This window comes from Capra hircus, chromosome 2, assembly GCF_001704415.2.
Source record: "Capra hircus breed San Clemente chromosome 2, ASM170441v1, whole genome shotgun sequence".
Classification (NCBI taxonomy): domain Eukaryota; kingdom Metazoa; phylum Chordata; class Mammalia; order Artiodactyla; family Bovidae; genus Capra; species Capra hircus.
In genome coordinates this window covers 8912429-8931824 of record NC_030809.1, presented here as the reverse complement: position 1 = coordinate 8931824, position 19396 = coordinate 8912429, and the positions used below count along the sequence as shown (strand labels likewise).

At 49.2% G+C, this 19396-nt stretch overlaps 1 protein-coding gene across 1 annotated transcript; it reads left to right on the top strand.

Moving 5' to 3' along the window:
* TRIM63 (tripartite motif containing 63) lies at window positions 1095-15565 on the top strand. Its single transcript, XM_005676825.2, has 9 exons — window positions 1095-1392; window positions 2505-2677; window positions 5638-5806; window positions 6811-6906; window positions 8053-8286; window positions 9365-9387; window positions 9719-9843; window positions 13845-13919; window positions 14976-15565. Exons 1-9 carry the CDS (start codon window positions 1234-1236, stop codon window positions 14984-14986), a joined length of 1065 nt encoding a protein of 354 aa, XP_005676882.1. The 5' UTR covers window positions 1095-1233; the 3' UTR covers window positions 14987-15565.

Sequence of the window (19396 nt, the reverse complement as noted above, 5' to 3'; positions counted from 1 at the left end):
AGTTTGAGCAAATTCTGGGAGATAGTGAAGGACAGGGAGGCCTGACGTGCTGCAGTGCACGGGATCGCAAAGAGTCTGACTTTGCCTCTGAACAACAACTTCTACCAGCCGACATGGAAGATGGTCTAGAAGGATGTGGAGAAAATTTTAAATTGGTGCAGAAAGCAGAAGGGAATATCTGGATAATGTCTAAGTGGGTACACGGTCCTTCAGGGCACTCCATGACAGTTATTCGTGTCTGCCTGTGAGTTTCCCAGGGCAGGGAAAAGGCTTACTCATTTATCTCTCACTTTGTTGCCTGATGTATAGATTGTCACTGTTGTTTAGTCGCTCAGTGTCTGATGAATGAATAAGATTTGTGGCTTTGCCACTTACTTCCCAGATTACTTTGAGTAAGATCCTTTCCTTCTTAAACCTCAGTGTCAAAATCTATAAAATGAGGAAAAAGACTCTGCACCAAGGGAAGGAACCCTTGTATTGAAATGGAATTAGGGACTTCCCTGGAGGTCCATGATTAAGACTCTACACTTCCACTGCAAAGGGTGTGGGTTCGATTCCTGGTTGAGGAACTAAGATCCTACATGCGATCCAGAAAGAAAAAAAAAAAAAGAAAAAATATGGAATTAGCGGCCAAGGAACGGAGGGATGGGCTAGCCCTGGTTGGGGACATCTCAGGGTCTTTAGCAGCGTGCTGTGCTCAGGGGTAGGCCTTATCTGGGGAGTTGCCCAGGACTCCAGAGAAGGGGATGGATTTATTTAGGTCAGTAAGAGGGCACTGGCTGTTAACCCCACAAATCCCAGTGGCCCCCTCACTCCTCACCAGCCTGCTGTAGGAGGAGACTAATTTTTGGAGGAAACTCTGGGTACCAGTCCTGCCCCAAGCCTGCCCACGAACAAGCTGTTCTTGTTTACGACCCCCGTCCCAAGGGAACAGCGACTGCTCATCCTTACATGTGATCTGAGAGGGTTGGTCTTTCAGGCCTGGCGGAAACTCAAGCTTCGCCAGCCACTTGGCACCGGAATGTTCAGCTGGTCTCCTCCTGGGGCTCATGTGACCAGGGCCCAGCTATAAATATCAGAGGGGCCTCAGACCAAGGCAGAATTTAGGCGCCAGGAGAGGAAGGCAAAGAGGCTCCAGGCGGGTATTCTGTGACAAAGACCCCCAGGTCTGCTCAGAGCAAGGCAGGTGAAGGAGGCAGCCAGGTGGGTCCCCACATCTGTCCCCAGGACAACATGGATTATAAGTCGAGCCTGATCCAGGATGGAAACCCCATGGAGAACCTGGAGAAGCAGCTGATCTGCCCCATCTGCCTGGAGATGTTTACCAAGCCGGTGGTCATCTTGCCGTGCCAGCACAACCTCTGCCGGAAGTGTGCCAATGACATCTTCCAGGTCAGTGCTGGGCCTGGCGTAGGCCTGGGGCTCCAGGCAGCTACTTAGTCTTCCTGTGATGAAAGCTAAAAGAAAACTTCTCTCTTAGTCCAGAACCCTTCCAAACTGGACTTGTTTTTCCCCCCTCACAGTGAACCCCTGCCGAAGTCTCTGGAAGGGGTCGATGGGGCTGGGGAGGCGGCTCTGGCTGACCCATTCCTTCTCCATGACGCACTTGTCCCCTCCCCACCCTGCCTACAGCTACCCCACCCTGTCCTGAGCACCGCAGTTGACTCTCCAATCAGGAGTCAAATGCCTCAAGTGATAAGTGGGAGAGGCAGGCAGAAAGGAGAGAGAAACCAGACCCCAGGGGCTGGAGCCAGCTCCGCGGTGGCAGGGGGCCCAGATCTTTAGGAGGAGGGTAGCTGAGAGGCACTGGACAGTAGAGGCATCTTCCCCTTGAAACTGTTTCCTATAATGGGGAGCAGGAGGGGCTTCATCTCCTTAAGAAAAGAATGGGAGTGGGTGTCCATCCTGGCTGAGAGACAGGCCTCAAATTTCCCCAGAAGCACTTTACAGAATGGTCTCTATTTTTTCTTTAAAGTAGCAACTCTAGGAGCTGGCTCTAATTACATGCCCATTTCATGAATGGACAAACTGAGGCTTGGTGAGAAAAGGCTGCTCACCCAAAGTCATTCCGAGAATTACTCTGCCTTGAGCCTCGGTCTGCTGACCTCCAAACCTGCTGATTCCTTAGTTGCTTCTCAGGTACTCCCTGTGTAAGTGGGCTGCCTCTCTCATACTAGGAAAGAAAGTGAAGCTGCTCAGTTATGACTAACTCTGCAACCCCATGGACGGTAGCCTGCCAGGCTCCTCCATCCATGGGATTCTCCAGGCAGGAGTACTGGAGTGGGTTGCCATTTCCTTCTCCAGGGGATCTTCCCAACCCAGGGATCAAACCCCAGTCTCTGGCGCTACAGGCAGGCTGTTTACCGGTCTGAGCCGAGGGAAGCTTTAAGTCATGTGGTTTGATGAGAATGGTGGTGGTAATCAATGGGGAAGACAGTCGGAGCTCAGAAAGGGAAGGAGCTGAGGGGGAGCCCCGGCCTCACCTCCACCCCTGTCGCCAGCAGGCTGCCAATCCCTACTGGACCGGCCGGGTTGGCTCCGCGGCCATGTCTGGAGGCCGTTTCCGCTGCCCCTCCTGCCGCCACGAGGTGATCATGGACCGCCACGGAGTGTACGGCCTGCAGCGGAATCTGCTGGTGGAGAACATCATTGACATCTACAAACAGGAGTGCTCCAGGTCAGTGCTCCCTCCACGGGGGGGCCGTCCCCCTGCCCTGGCCCATCCTGGGAGTCCAGCGCTTCGGGGCCCCATCCTCCTTCACCTGCTCTGGATCCAGTCCCCTAGCTGGAAGAGATATGCCAGTTAGTCCAGACAGCTGTCTCCCTTAGGCATGAACAGAGGCTCATCTTATCCCCCAGCCCTGGCTCTCGGTGTCATCCAGTGAGTGGCAGGGGACCCAGACATTAGGCTGTCCTCCTAGCAGATACTGAGACCAAAATCAGGGGACAGATGAGATGTGAGAGGGAGAGTGAGGGAGAGGGAGCCACTGGGGCCAGATAAGGGGCCCTGATGAGCAGAGAAAGCGCTCAGTGAAAACAAAGCCAGTTTCTCTATAATGATAACAGCAGTGCCAAACACCAGGAATGCTTCCTGCATTAGCATGGCTTTCATCATCCCTGTTTCATGGAGGAGGAAGCTGGGGCTCAAAGAGGTAAAATCACTTACCCAGAGTTTCGCAGCTTAGAAGGAGAATTGCTGGGACCCAGCACAACCCATCTAGCTCCAACTCTCCCTGATTGTGAAATAGCCACTCATTCTTGGGCAGAATGTGTGCCTGGTGGAGGTTGTGGCGTGTTGGGGAGAGAAAGAGCTACCAAGGAGATCTTTACTGATCAGCATGTCCTGGCAAGAGGCTGCTGCCCTCACGGCCCTTGTGGTCCCACACCCTCACCAAATACGTGCTTGCAGGCAGGGTCCTGTGCCCCCAAAAGCCGACAGACTAGTCCTTGTCTGAGAAAGCTCCAACCAGAGAACTGTGTCCGCTACTCTGACTCTGCTACTCACGCACTGTAGGGTCTTGGGTGAGTCTCTGGGCCTCTATTTCCTCTGTCTCCAGAAATGGACAGTAAGGGTTGCTATTATGACTATCAAATAGGATGTTGATGGGAAGCGTTCAAGATGGCAAGTATTTATTGAGCATCCACTGTGTGCGGGGCTGCACTAAGCATTTTCCATGCATTATCCCCATTTTAATTCTCACAGTAATCCTTTAAGCCATTTTTACCCTCATTTTCTGATGAGAAAACGGAGACTCAGAGGTCTGTCCCAGGCCACTCAGCTAGCAAGTGGTGAAGCTGAGAGGGAGCCTGTCTGACCGACTCCGTAGTGAACATTCTTAACTGCTACTGCCTCTCATGTTGCCGGAGTTCAACACTACAAAAATGCGATTATGCTGTCGATCATGATCATAATAAAATCAACATTGCACCAAAAACAGAGTCGACCTAGGAAGAGGAAGTTGTGTTTGAACCCTCCCAGGCCTTTCCCCAGAACTGAATGATGGTGATAGTTGTTGAGGTTCTGCTCCATGCCAGGCACTGCACATTCATTGCAGAGAACTCCTGCCATGATCTCGGTAGCTTGGGGGTGAAACCAGGGCTCAGAGAGGTGAAATCACTTGTCCAAGGTCACCATGAGTAAGCGGCAGAACAGTGTGGACTTGAACCCTGACGCTGGCGCCAGGGGTTGGGAGGATGGGCATCTGGGATGACGGGGAACACAGCACCAGACCGCAGGATCGTGCCTCAGCTCTGCACCTGCTCTCACCCCAGGGGCCCCTTCCCAGAGGGCAGAGACAGGTGGCAAAGGAAGAGCCCTGCCAGCATGGGGGACCCTGGGAAGACAAGTCTGGAAAGGAGCTTATTTAAGATCTTGAGGGGACAGTAATGCCCGGGGTGTGATCAGTCATGCAGGGCTGTTTGGAGGTGAGGCACTGACATCATGGGGGATAGTCACCATTTATGACCTGCCTGCCATTGCTCAGTGGTAAAGAATCTGCTTGTCAATGCAGGAGACACAGGAGATATGGGTTCAGTCCCTGGGTTGGAAAGATCTCCTGGAGAAGGAAATGGCAACCCATTCTGGTATTCTTGACTGGAGCAATCCACGGACAGCAGAGCCTGGTGGGCTACAGTCCATGGGGTCGCAAAGAGTCAGACAGGACTAAGTGACTGAGCATGCACGCACACTGCTGTGTAAGGGGCTGGGAAATCGGAGATGACGTAGACGCGCTGTTGACTCTAGATGAGCGTAGAGTTAGCCGGGGCCGTAAAACCTAGACTCAAAAAATTGAATCTCAGGGAGGAAGTGACTGTGAGAGAACCCGAGGCCCTAAGAGGAGAGAGACAAAGGGAGAAAGTCATCCTAAGAGTGTGTGTTTGGGAAGAAAGAGAAAGAAGCAACTCTGGATCCTGGAAAGACTCTCAGGTTGGAAATTCAGGCTTGTGCTGGGCCGTTGGATGGCCCTGGGCTGCCTCTGCTTTCACTGAGTGACTTGGGGCACACATACCACCTCCTTCTCAGAGCCTTGGTACACCATCACGGCATGCTTATTGATGTATTCTTCCCACTCTATTTAATCACCGCCTTCTCCATGTCAGGCACTGTACACTGCAGATTTAGGGCTGAAGACTACAGGCAAGTTTCCCTGCTTTGACGGAGATTACAGTCTGGTGGATTAAATATAGAATTCGGTGAGGCCATGAATATAAATTGCTTTGTTGGAAGCCCAACCTGCTGTAACCAAGAGCCTGGGGACTATAATTAGAACAAATGAACCTTAGCCTCCCCTGCCCTGACTTGCTGGGCGACCTTGGGCAAGTCCATTCACCTTTCTGGGACCCAGTTTCCTCTTTTCCAGAATGTCTCAAAATGACTCTGGGATCCTACAACTTTTTCCAGGTCCTGCACTAGCCAGGCCTGGGCCAACTCCATCACTGGAGTTTGAATCCTAGTCTTGGTGTCATTGGCTTCCCTGGTTCCGGGCCCTCAGAGAATGAAAAGAAAAGGATTCAGGACAGACAACCTCTGAGAGCTCGGGTTGTAGATATGGAGTGGGGTGGGGGGCTCCTGGGGCTGCAGGGGAAGACAGGGATTTCAGACCCCACCTCGTGACTGATGACTCTTCTCCACTTCAGCCGGCCGCTGCAGAAGGGCAGCCACCCCATGTGCAAGGAGCATGAAGATGAGAAAATCAACATCTACTGCCTCACGTGCGAGGTGCCCACGTGCTCCATGTGCAAGGTGTTCGGAGCCCACAAGGCCTGCGAGGTGGCCCCCCTGCAGAGTGTCTTCCAGGGACAGAAGGTACTGGCCTGAGTGACTCCCACCCCAAGCCCAAGCCTGCTGGACAGATGATTCAGGATGCGGACTTGATCCCCATAGATCTGCTGAGCCGGCCTTTCAGGAATAGTCCCCCTGGAGGGACGTCCTGGGCCGCAGGGAGAACTGCCCTTGCCTTCCTTGGGGAGATGGCTGAGCTCATGAGTTATACTTAGAGCCGGTTGAGGGCACCTGGGTGTGGCCCCAAGGGAGAGACCAGATCCCAGGACCAGGTCACCCGGGTCCTCTCAGGCCATGACTTCTATAATCCAGTGTGGTTTGGGCCCCTGCTGCCCCTTCCTGTGCTGGTCCCCACTCCCCAGATCCCCCTGCAGCAAGAGGCAGCCTTCTCCCTGGGTCCCTGGGCCTGTGAGAGCCCCACCACCCTGTACATACAATAAGCTGTGGCTTCCAAGGTGACTCAGTGGTAAAGAATTCACCTACCAACCCATGAGACACAGATTCAATCCCTGGGCTGGGAAGATCTCCTGGAGAAGGGAATGGCAACCCACTCCAGTATTCTTGCCTGGGAAATCCCATGGACAGAGGAGGCTGGTGGGTTACAGTCCCTAGGATCACAAAAGAGTCAGACACAACTTAGTGGCTAAGCAACAACAATAACCCTTTTCTTTACTCTTTCCTCCCCTCCTTCCTCTCTTCCCTTGATCTTTCTCTTCTAGAATTCTCCAACCTTTTTTTTTTTTTTTTTTTCTGGATCCTTTCATTCCCAGAAACAAGCCCCTCCTTGGCCAGCACATTGCTGTGCATTTGGGGCAGCTCACGTCCCCTCTCTGTGCCTCCACTGTGATATGGGGGATGCAGTGTCTCTCTGGTGTTCTCTGCTCTGAACCTGAGCTGCGCCCCAGAAAGAGGCTCTTTCTAGCAGAGAGGGGAGTGAGGGTGCTGTGTTGCTGCCACTCCCATGAGGGTGGGCCCTGAGACTATTTTTGTCTCTCCTCTCCTGTTCCCCCACCGTCCCTCCCATCTAGACTGAGCTGAGTAACTGTATCTCCATGCTGGTGGCAGGGAACGACCGTGTGCAGACCATCATCACTCAGCTGGAGGACTCCTGTCGAGTGACCAAGGTGAGGGGGAGCATAGCTGGGCCTGGGCGTTCGAGGCCTGCCAGGGCAACCTGGTCTCTGGGGTGGCTTCCCCGTGGAGCCTGGGCCTGGAGTGTTCACACAGGGATGGTTGGGGAGGGAATGACTAATCCATTTATGCATTCACTCACAAAAGCTTCTTGAGGACAGCTGGATACCAGGCTCTGCCAAAGATGATGAGGATGATGAAGACAGACCAGGTCCCTGACTTTAGGCAGTGTCCCCTTCAATCATTCCCAGCATTTATTCAGGGAACTAGTAGTTCTTAGAGCATTGTTCTCCAGTGTGCTGTACACTAAAGCTTCTCAGACTTTAATGGGAAACTTGAAATCACCCTGAGATTTTGTTAGAATTCAAGTTCTGATTCAATAGGTCTAGAAGGAGGCATGAGATTGTGCTTTTCTAACAAGCTCCCAGGATTTGCCCAAGTTGCTTGTCCATGGACCACACTCTGAGCAGCAAGACTGTAGAGGCAGAGGACCCTTTTCTATTCCTGCAAAAGCATCCATGATTTTTCATATCCCCTTGAGGTGGGGACCTGGGAATGACATGGGGGGTTGGGAGTGATCAGTGTATTTCTGATGGATAGAGTTGTGTGAGTATAGGTTCAGAGAAGGAAGAAGGATGTTATTATCCACGAGGGGCCCCCAGTCTAATGAGATGCTACTATTATACCCAGTTTACAGGTAAGAAAACTAAAATGTAGCGTCAGTGTTGGACAGCAGGGAGCCTCAATGTGGATACCATTGCCAGGGGTTGGTGGGGGGCTGCTTCTCCACTTCTCTGGGGACCAAATGAAGCAGAATTTCCCAAATCTGGTCTTGGTCCTAAAGTGGAGAAAGAGTGTGACTGGGGGGCACACAGGAGGCCCATATATGTCATCCCACCTGACCCTAGAGTCTCCACTTTCGAGGAAAAGTGTAGCTTTCTCTACAACGCCAGCCTCTAGCAAACCCTAGCAAATGCTTTCTTCCGGCTAAGGCTTTGTTTCGTGTTCTGCAAAATGGGGGTGTGGTAAATCCCTCCAAGCTCTAGACTCTTCATTCCTAGCACACCCATCCCAGGAAGGAAGGGTAGGGGATAGGAAGGAGGACCTGCAGGACGTGACTCGGAGATCTCTGTCCCCAGGAGAACAGTCACCAGGTGAAAGAGGAACTGAGCCAGAAGTTTGACGTGCTGTACGCCATCCTGGACGAGAAGAAGAGCGAGCTGCTGCAGCGGATCACGCGCGAGCAGGAGGAGAAGCTCGGCTTCCTCGAGGCCCTCATCCAGCAGTACCGGGAGCAACTGGACAAGTCCACCAAGCTGGTGGAGACGGCCATCCAGTCTCTGGACGAGCCTGGTGGTGCCATCTTCCTCTCGGTGAGCAGTCCTGGGAGGGGGTGGGCCCTTCAACTCAGCAGATCCAAGGGGCAAGTTGGGCTCCATCTCTGATCACCAAAGACTATGCCTTTGGGGAAGTTATTTCAAGCTCATTCATATTTAAAGACTCAGTCTCCTCATCTGTATGTGCTGTGCTGTGCTTAGTTGCTCAGCCGTGTCCAGCTCTTTGTGACCCCATGGACTGTAGCTGCCAGGCTCTTCTGTCCATGGGGATTCTCTAGGCAAGAACACTGGAATGGATTGCCATGCCCTCCTCCAAGGGATTTTCACAACCCAGGGATTGAACCCAGGCCTCCTGCTTTGCAGGTGGATTCTTTACTATCTGAGCCACTAGGGAAGTCCAAGAATACTGGAGTGGGTAGCCTATCCTTTCTCCAGGGGAACTTCCCCACCCAGGAATCGAACAGGGGTCTCCTGCATTGTAGGCAGATTCTTTACCAGCTGAGCTACCCAGGAAGCCCCTATCTGCATAGTGAGCATGTAACAATTTCTCCCTCCCTTCCTCTCAACTGATTTTCTGAGGATCAAATAAAAGGATGCTTGTGAAATGGCTTTGCAAGCTGCAAAATATAGTGCCCATGTGGAGACTATTAACTGAGCACCTGGCGTAGGCCAGTTGCTGAGATGGAGAGACAGATGAAAGAGACAGCCCTACCCTAGAAGAGCTTGGATCAGCTATAAGATTTTGTAAGGAAGAATTAAGTTCAATGAAAATTTCCTAAGCATATACTGTGGGCCAGGCTTTGTGTTAGACGTCGGGTATAAAAAGGTGATTAGAATATGATTCTTATCTTGGGGATTTCCGTGTTTAAGACTGCTTAGATGAATACTCCTAGAATCCAAGCTTCCTGCCACAATGGGAGGGTCCTAGGATAAAGACCAGACCATGGACAGAGGGAAAATCCACGTTGTTTGGCTGAAGCCGATGAACAGGTCAAAGCTGGGCAAGGGTATGGCACCAAGTGTGCACCCGCAGTGCCTGGTCACCGGTTTTGCTGCTTTCCTGGGGCTCCCCTTTCTGCAGTTCTAACCCTTTGCTCTTTCTCTCCCCCAACAGAGTGCCAAGCAGCTCATCAGAAGGTCAGTGTCTCCCCAGGGCTATGAGTCAAGGCCCCAGTTCCCCTCAAGGCCTCTGGCATGTTCAGAAGGCCTCCTCCTTTGCATTAGTTCTGCTGGGAGGGGCTACCCCCGGGCTACCTTTCCCAGCCTTTGCATCCCTGCTGTCTTAGACATCTATTCTGCTTGTGACCCAAGGGAAAATACTCCACCCTCCAGGGAAGCCTCTGGGTGCAAGGCCTGGGTGTGGACACAAGCATGTGCCCTGGTGTAAGTTGGAGCTAACACTCCTCCTTCCTTCTCTGGAACCAGAGATCTCACTGTACCCCTCCCCCCTTTTCTCTCTGCCCCACAGCATCGTGGAAGCTTCCAAGGGTTGCCAGCTGGGGAAGATAGAGCAGGGCTTTGAAAACATGGACTACTTTACTTTGGACTTGGAGCACGTAGCTGACACCCTGAGGACCATCGACTTTGGGACAGGTAAGGGGTTATTTCCCCTGGAAGTCAGCTTCCCTCCCACTGAGCCCCACATGGAGGCAGATACACTGCCCAACATACCCAGATGTCCATCAAACTTGCACAGTCAACATCCGGATGAGCCCAGCTCAATAAACTGTGTATGGATCTGCTATAGGGAGGAACTTGGGGTGATAGAAACAGCAAGGCAATTTGGAATCAGGCGGTTCAGTTCAGTCACTCAGTTGTGTCTGACTCTTTGCAGCCCCATGGACTGCAGCACACTAGTCTTCCCTGACCATCGCCAAATCCCGGAGCTTGCTCAAACTCACATCCATCAAGCTGGTGATGCCATCCAACCATTTCATCCTCTGTCGTCCCCTTCTCCTCCTGCCTTCAGTCTTTCCCAGCACCAGGGTCTTTTCCAGTGAGTCAATTCTTTGCGTCAGGTGGCCAAAGTATTGGAGTTTCAGCTTCAGCATCAGTCCTTCCAATGAATATTCAGGATTGATTTCCTTTAGGATTGCTGGTTTGATCTCCTTGCAGTCCAAGGGACTCTCAAGAGTTTTCTCCAACACCACAGTTCAAAAGCATCAATTCTTCAGCACTCAGCCTTCTTTATGGTCCAACTCTCACATCCATACATGACTACTAGAAAAACCATAGCTTTTAGGCAGACCCTTTGTTGGTAAAGTAATGTCTCTGCTTTTTAACATGCTGTCTAGGTTTGTCACAGCTTTTCTTCCAAAGAGCAAGTGTCTTTTAACTTCATAAAATCAGGCAGACCTGAGATCAAATCTGGTTCTGCTACTTCTATTTTTTTTTTTTAACTTATTTTTGGCTTCCCTGGGTCTTTGTTGCTGTGTGCGGGCTTTCTCTAGTTACAGTGAATGGACTTTTCTCGTTTTGGAGCACAGGTTTGGTTATCCTCCCGCAGGCGGACTCTTTCCAGACCAGGAATGGAGCCAGTGTTCCATGCGTTGGCAGGCGGATTCTTAACCACGGAACCACCCAGTTCTGCCATTTCTTATCTTGCGTGGCATTATGGTTCCCTCCACCTCTCTGAGCTTCATTTCCTCACTTTAAACTCAGGTTACAAATGGGCCTACTGATAATGACCACCGAATGATGCTGGGCAACAAATAAGACATTGATTCAGAGGCCTCTGTAGGGTACTAGACATATACTAGTTATTGCCTAAATCTAGTCTTAGCTTCAGCTTCCTATGCTATAAACTTGGATGCTCAGGCACCTTAATTTATCTATATTCTGTCCTTGCTTCTGTCTGTGATTTCTTTTCCACAGCATACCTATAATAATTTTAACAATATAGCCATAACAATAATAAAGGAAAAATAATAAGAAGCATGAGGAACCAGATGAAGAACAAAGATGTTGATAGTTCGCTCAAGGTTTCACAGTTGAAAGGTAGCTAGTTAGCAACAAAGAGAGGGAGGGCAGATCCAGTTCTGTTGAATGTTGCCTTTGTGTGAGAAGTGGTGTTCCAGTGGTCTGCTGAGAGTAAGAAAGAGGGGTAGGGTCGTGTAGGGGTGGGGAAGAGCTGTGAATGGGCTTGCAAGAGAAAGAAAAGCTTCTTGACACCTCCTGCGTCTGCTCGCCTGCAAGCTTTCAGAATCCGGAGTGTTAAATCCATTCTCAGAAGCCCAAGTATACTCTATTCTTGGGTAAGGACGACATACATCCCAAAGCTGAGGTGTCAATGAAAGTGTTAGTCGCTCAGTTGTGTCCAACTCTTTGTGACCCCATGGACTGTAGCCCACCAGGTTCCTCCGTCCATGCGATTCTCCAGGCAAGAATACTGGAGTGGGTTGTCATTTCCTTCTCCAGGGGATCTTCCCGACCCGGGGATCGGGGATCGAACCTGGATCTCTGGCATTGCAGACAGACTCTCTACTGTCTGAGCCACCAGGGAAGTTGCCAGTCACCAGGGAGGTGTCAATGGACTTGGGTAAATCCACGGCTGTAGATCATCTGGGCTTCCCACGTGGTGTTAGTGGTAAAGAACTCGGCTGCTGGCCGGTTCCATCCCTGGTTGGGAACCTGGTTCCATCCCTGGTTGGGTTCTTCCCGGGTTGGGAAGATCCCCTGAAGTCATCCTCCCTAAACTAAGATATTCAAGAGTGGATCATACTATGTGAGCAGTCTGACACTGTGAATACCCGCACTGCCTTGAGTAACCTCCCTGAGCCTTTCTGTGTCCTCACGGGTAAATGGGGAGAGTACCCAAGGCTACCATTCATTGAGAACTTTCTGTGTCCTGGCCACTGAGCCCTGGACATGAATTCTGTTGTTTCATACAACAACTTTAAGAGGTAGTTCTTTTGTAGTCAAGGCAATAACACCCAGAAAAGGTGGGAGAATGGATCCATGACCACGTACGACTGAGTCCGTTTGCTGTCCATCTGAAACCATCACAGTGTTGTTAATCGGCTATACTCCAATATAAAATAAAAAAATAAACCAAGGAAAGGTGAGTGACTTGCAGAGCCCACATGGGCAGTAAGTGCAGGTTCCATCGAGGGTCATCTGGGGATTTTATGAGGCAATGTGTGTACAGTCCTTAGCACAAGTGAGCACTTGGCACATAGTAAATTCTTAGCAAATGCTGCTATAAGTAGTTAATTGTAATAATGGTTTAAACCACCACACACACACACACAATTCCTCGGGTTATGCACAGATCCCAGTTGTCAGTTTGGAGGAATTAACTCTTTCAAGCCCTTCTCCAGATACTCTTGACAAATACTCTGAGTCTGTACTGACCCCTTCAGGACACCCAAAGGCTCAAAGAAGGGGCTTGAGAGAGGGGGTGGGGCAGGGGCCTGTCCCCTGTGAGTAGAGCTTGAAGGCGAGACCTCAGGACGGGAAAGTGAGCACAGAGCTTGTACCATAGTCACCATCTGGGGCTCAGTTTCAGGCAACTAATGAGCAGATGGCCCCTGAAGGGCTCCCCACCCTGTATCCATGGCCCTGTAGGCTAAGGAATGCGGGAAAACTTGACAAGGAGTGTGAAGCAAGCAAATTTCAAAGACTGAGCAAATTCCTTCAGGATAAGGACTCTGATTCCTGGGGACCAAGGCATTTCCCTGCATCTCCCAGGGAATGAAGCTCTGTGTGCAGAGGCAGACGGTCTGGGTGTGCATTCCTGGGGTCTCCTCTGGCCACAGTCAGACCAGGGAAGAGATGCTGCTGCTCCCAGAACAAAGGGGGTCTTGAGCCTCCATGCCTTGGAGCCTGCTGGAGGAGGGAGGACCAAGCCCATCATCTCCTGGGCCCCTGAGGTCACCACATGGCCCTTTGATCCTGACTAGACAGTGAGAGATTTTATTTTGGGGGGCTCCAAAATCATTGCAGATAGTGACTGCAGCCATGAAATTAAAAGATGCTTGCAACTTGGAAGAAAAGCTATGACCAACATAGACAGCATATTAAAAAGCAGAGACATTACTTTGCCGACAAAGGTCTGTCTAGTTAAAGCTATGGTTTTTCCAGCAGTCATGTATGGATGTGAGAGTCGGACTATAGAGAAAGCTGAGTGGCAAAGAACTGATGCTTTTGAACTGTGGTGTTGGAGAAAACTCTTGAGAGTCCCTTGGACAGCAAGGAGATCCAACCAGTGCATCCTAAAGGAAATCAGTCCTGAATATTCATTGGAAGGACTGATGCTGAAGCTGAAACTCCAATACTTTGGCCACCTGGTGCAAAGAACTGACTCACTGGAAAAGACCCTGATGCTGGGAAAGATTGGAGGCAGGAGGAGAAGGGGACGACAGAAGAGGAGATGGTTGGATGGCATCACAGACTCAATGGACATGAGTTTGAGCAAACTCTGGGAGATGGTGATGGACAGGGAAGCCTGGTGTGCTGCAGTCCATGGGGTCGCAAAGAGCCAGACACGATTGAGCGACTGAACTGAACTGGGTGCCTCCAGCCTGGATCTCCTTTGAACTTCTCCTCTGAGACACCAGCCCCAACCTAAGGCAATTGTTCTTTGTCACACACAGATGAGGAAGAGGAGGAGTTCATTGAAGAAGAAGAAGATCATGATGAGGAAGAGTCCACAGAGGGGAAGGAAGAAGGTGAGATACCCATCTACCTCCACTTTTTCATTCATTCAGTGACAACTTGAGATCCCTGCTGAGTGACACTGGGATGATGTTTCCCGTCCCCAGCAGGGGTTTTAAACCCTTTTTAAGAGTTTCTAAGGTAAAATTAAAAAGAGATTTGAAGGTAAAATCCCGTTCCCTTTTCTCTTAGAGAAGTCCCTCCAACTATTCATAATAAAGAGCTCTCATTTTACCTCTAAATGACCTTCCTAAATGGAAAGTGACACAGTGCAACAGAAGTCAGAGAGAGCACTCAGGCTTGGCTCAAAATTCAAAATTTTAAAAATTAGTTGTCAGCATTGTAAAAATTAGTAGTCTTTTTTTAAAAGGAGCTTTTGTTTTTTACAAGAAGATTTCAATAAAGAATTTGGATTTTCATCTTGTGAAAATTTGGAAAGAGCAAACAATCCTGGGGCTTCCCGGGTGGCTCAGTGGTAAAGAATCTGCCTGTAATGCAGGAGACATGGGTTCGATCCCTGGGTCGGGAAGATCCCCTGGAGAAGGAAATGGCAACCCACTCCAGTATTCTTACCTGGATAATTCCATGGACAGCAGAGCCTGCTGAGCTATAGTCCATGAGGTCACAAAAGAGTTGGACATAACTGAGCAGCTAACACTTTCATTTTTCAGCCGTCTATAGTTTTTTTGCATTGGATCTCCAATCCATAGCATTCAGGCAGCTAAATTCCATTTTGATTTTGAAAGGAAGAGGTCAGGCAGGAGTTAGCGATCACTCAGTCATGTCCGACTCTGCGACCCCATGGACTGAAGCCTACCAGGCTTCTCTGTCCGTGGGATTTTCCAGGCAAGAGTACTGGAGTGGGTTGCCATTTCCTTCTCCAGAGGATCTTCCCAACCCAGGATCGAAGCCAGGTCTCCCGCGTTGTAGGCAGATGCTTTACCGTCTGAGCCACCAGGGAAGCCCAGGCAGGAATTGAGGTTTGATAATTTTCCCCCCGGCAGCTTGGTAAGCCCTGCATCCTCCTGCATTCCCGTCTCACCTTGTTTTTCTTTGTCTTTTTCTTTCAGGACACCAGTAAGGAGATGATGAGGGAGAGACCCTCTGGATGCAGAGAGACAGGGGAGGGTGGGGATGGGCCCAGCTGCCTTAGTGACAGGCCCAGGGTGGGAGGGGTCAGGGCCCCTGGAGGGGCAACGGGGAGGTGTGTCTTCTCTCTGCTCAGAGAGCAGGAACTAGGAGTAGGACCCCACCGCTGTGTCCAGCGTTGCGAACCAGAATTGGAAACGTGCTTGAAACAACCACACTGGATTCTTTTCTACGTTGGTGCAAAATGGAATATTTTGTACATTTTTTAAATGTGATTTTTGTATACTTGTATATGTATGCCAATTTGGTGCTTTTTGTAAAGGAACTTTTGTATGATAATGCCTGGTCATTGTGTGACTGGCGATTGTTATAAAGAAGGGAAGGAAGCCAGGTTGATACAGCTGCCCACTTCCTCTCCTTGGTGGGAGGACTTCGTAGCACTCACAGGTCCAGGAAAGGATAATGTACTGTATTTCAGTGTCTATACCCCACATAAGGGACGGTGACCGAGTTTGTGTTATATGTTGTTTTAATAAATGCACAGAGCTTTCTTCCAATTATTACTAAAAGAGCTGGGGTCTCATTCAGCCTTTTTGTTCAGTGAGGAGAGTTCAGGGCAGACGGACAGAAGGCCTGCTAGGAAGTGCAGGGCAGGAAAGAGACAGTAATGGCAAAAACCCAGGTTTCTGTCCCACCGAACAAGTTGTCCTTCAAACTGGCATTTCCCAATGAGAGCTCCTTGGAAAACTGGCCCTGACAGGACCCGTCAGAAAAGATTTCATTTAATGCCTTGTTCTCTGGTTCTCTAGAAAACACTGCCTGAGGCAAAGAGTGAATAGTTGAGCTACATTCCCAGGACAGCCAGAGTGAAGGGAAGTGGAAGCCAGGCAGGAAAGTGAAGTGAAGTGAAAGTCGCTCAGTCATGTCCAACTCTTGGCGACCCCGTGGGCTACATATTCAGTCCATGGAATTCTCCAGGCCAGAATACTGGAGTGGGTAGCCTTTCCCTTATCCAGGGAATCTTCCCAACCCAGGGATTGAACCCAGGTCTCCCACACTGCAGGCAGATGCTTTACCAGCTGAGCCACTAGGGAGGAAAGCAAATATATAAAATATAATTTACCAACCTGGCCAAACCTTTACCAAGAGAGCTGGCTGCTTGCTCAAGCATGGGAGATGCTTCTAGCAGGGCAGAAAGAATAATGTGCCTTGAACAGTTCATCAGTAAGAAGAAGGGGGAGACTTGTCTCCTGGCTTCTTTCACCTCCCATCTCTTAGGATTGGAGTTTGCCTCCCAGAGTGTCAATGCCCTGAGTGTCCCTTGTGTCACTTGACCCTTTGGGCAGCTGTGGGGGTTGCTCAGGGGCTGTCAGCTGACTCTGCAGGTGGTGAGAGGAGCCTCCAGGTCTTGTGGGGTTGGGTGTAGTTTTTGTGCTGGTCTCAGCTTATTAATGACTAATGTGGTTAGACCGGCCCTTGTAATTCTTGTTAATTTCAAGATGCCTTTAAGTACTAAGCAACAGGAAAGTTTAAAAAATAAAGGTTTATTACTTACAAGATCTGGACGTTACATAGCATACCACACAGTGAATTCACAGGTGGAGAGAGGTAGGGATAAAGCATGGGCCTGTCTTCTGCTTCTATTGGGGTTGAGGGTGGGGGCCTAGAGTTTTGAAGGCTCACTCTTTATTGATGAATTTAAAACATAAGCATGGGGTTTTATAGCGTGGGAAGAGAGAAAAAAAAAGCGAGTGACCCAAATTGTCAGTTAGCCAAATCAACTAAGATTGCGAAAACAGAGGAATCTCAGTGGGGAGAGGCACCCATGGTGTTTGCTAGACATAGGCCCCTTCAAGTGGTTGCCTCTTTTAAAATGGATGGCAATCAGAGCTTAAGTCAGGCACTCACTTTACAAAAAAGAAAATAAAACAAAATCTGACAAGGCTTATGGTTAGAAGGCTAGAGCCGCTGCTGCCCCCACCGTGGTGGTCACCACGGAGGCTCTGCTGGAGCCCAGACTTACTCCAGGGAAGGCCAAGCCAGCCACCTATGCTAGGGCATAGGATGATGACCATGGCTGAAGCAATATCAGGCTCTCCAGGAACAAGGGGCTGGGAGAGAGGTGAGGCTGAGTCAGTCTGATGGAGGTGCGTCAACTGGATTTGAGACCCTTAAGATTTAGGAATTTGAGGAACTCTGCAGAGTCCGTCCCACCCTTTTTGACATTCAGAACTTAGTAGCAACTTAAGGGCTCTGTGCAGTCCTGCCATAAAGTTCATGGTGTTCGGAATACCACCTGATCTTTAAAGCTTTTATGTTTTAGGATGTTCCATCCTAAAGGAAATCAGTCCTGAATATTCATTGGAAGGACTGATGTTGAAGCTGAAACTCCAACACTTTGGCCACCTGATGCAAAGCATTGACTCATTTGAAAAGACCCTGATGCTGGGCAAGATTGAGGGCAGGAGGAGAAGGGAAGGACGGAAGATGAGATGGTTGAATGGCATCACCGACTCGATGGACATTAGTTTGAGTAAACTCTGGGAGTTGGTGATGGACAGGGAGGTCTGGCATGCTGCAGTCCATGGGGTCGCAAAGAATCGGACACGACTGAGCGACTGAACTGAACTGATCTGAATGTTTTTTGGCGGATTGAACATTGAACCCAGCATTTCCCAGCTTATTCATGTGACATCCTCCAGAACTAGCCCTTCTGAGTAATTCAACCTTATGAAAATGCTTTAAACCCTCATTGCTAAGTCACTTCTGTTGTGTCCGACTCTGTGTGACCCCATAGACAGCAGCCCACCAGGCTCCCCCGTCCCTGGGATTCTCCAGGCAAAAACACTGGAGTGGGTTGCCATTTCCTTCTCCAATGCATGAAAGTGAAAAGTGAAAGTGAAGTCGCTCAGTCGTGTCCGATTCTTAGCAACCCCATGGACTACAGCCTACCAGGCTCCTCCGTCCATGGGATTTTCCAGGCAAGAGTACTGGGGTGGGGTCCCATTGCCTTCTCCACCTCTGCCCATTTTCACTTCTGGAACTTTTTCCAAGGCTAACTTGATCCCTGTGAATTTCAGGGAATCAAATTTTGCTTTCATTTCCAGTCTTTTTTCAAGTTCTGAAGCAAGAGCTAAAAAAGAAAAAAAGTGTTACATATTACATACAAAAGGGATTCCCTGGTGGTCCAGTGGTTAAGACTCTGCGTTTCCAATGCAGGGGACCATGGTTCAATCCCTGGTTGGGGAACTATATCCCACACTCTACTGAAGATCCCGTGTTCCACAGCTAAGACCTGGTGCTACCAAATAAATAAATAAAATATTTAACAACAAAAACCACACACAAGTGCACAGAACTAATTTCAGAGTTATATAAACTATTATATACTGAAATCTGGTGCTGCTACTTAGCAGATCAGGAAAAAGAATATTGTATGTTTAACTGAATCACTTTGCTACATGTCTGAAACACTGTAAATCAATTGCATTTCAATTAAAGAAAAAAAATAGAATAAAAGAAAAAAAAAAAAAACAACCCCTAGGGACTCTTTGTGTGTCTGCCTTTTCCTGCTTGGATGTAGCTACTACCCTTTTTTGACAACCCCACACTTTTTTTTCATAGTCCTAAAATATCCTCCTATAGAAGCCTGAAGGAATTTGAGGCCAGACAGAGAGAAGTTTTCTTCTCCTTGAAATCACAAAAATCAGTGTTACAACCAGTCCACATTCTACCTCCAGAGTTCCCCAGAGTTCTCACACATGATCTGTGAGATAAGCATATCTATCCACTACCTTGTCACTTATCAGAGGGAGGAGGGAGGGCAATCAAGGCTCTGTAATCAGAAATGTGAATTCCAGGGAGATATCTGATATTGCAAACAAGGGAATCTCTAGTTACTACACAAAAGGGCACTTGCAAACCGGAACACCCAAAGGTGGTATGAAGTCTTCCTGATCAACAAGTTTCTTTTAAGATCATGCTGCAAAGAAATCGGCTTCAAAGGGGTTACTCCGTAAATCTTGAATACAGTTTTGGTGGCTGCATTAGAATCACCAGAGGTTTATTTTTCCCTAAACCTTTAATTCTGGGAAATTTCAAATGTACAGAAAAGTACAGGGGATAGTATAACATACCTTACTCACTGCGCAGTTTCCGTAGTTACTGACATACTTGTTTCTTCTCTATCATTATTCCTTCTCCTCATTGTGATTGTTTTAAGGCAAATTCCAGGTATCATGTAACCCGTTAGATAAAGGTTCTTTTCAAAATCATAACCATTATACCATTAAAAATATACCATACAAATAGCTAAAGAAAGAAGTGACTGGAGATTTCAAGGAATATTTCGCTCAAGATGGGCACAATAAAGGACAGAAACGATAGAGACCTAGTAGACGCT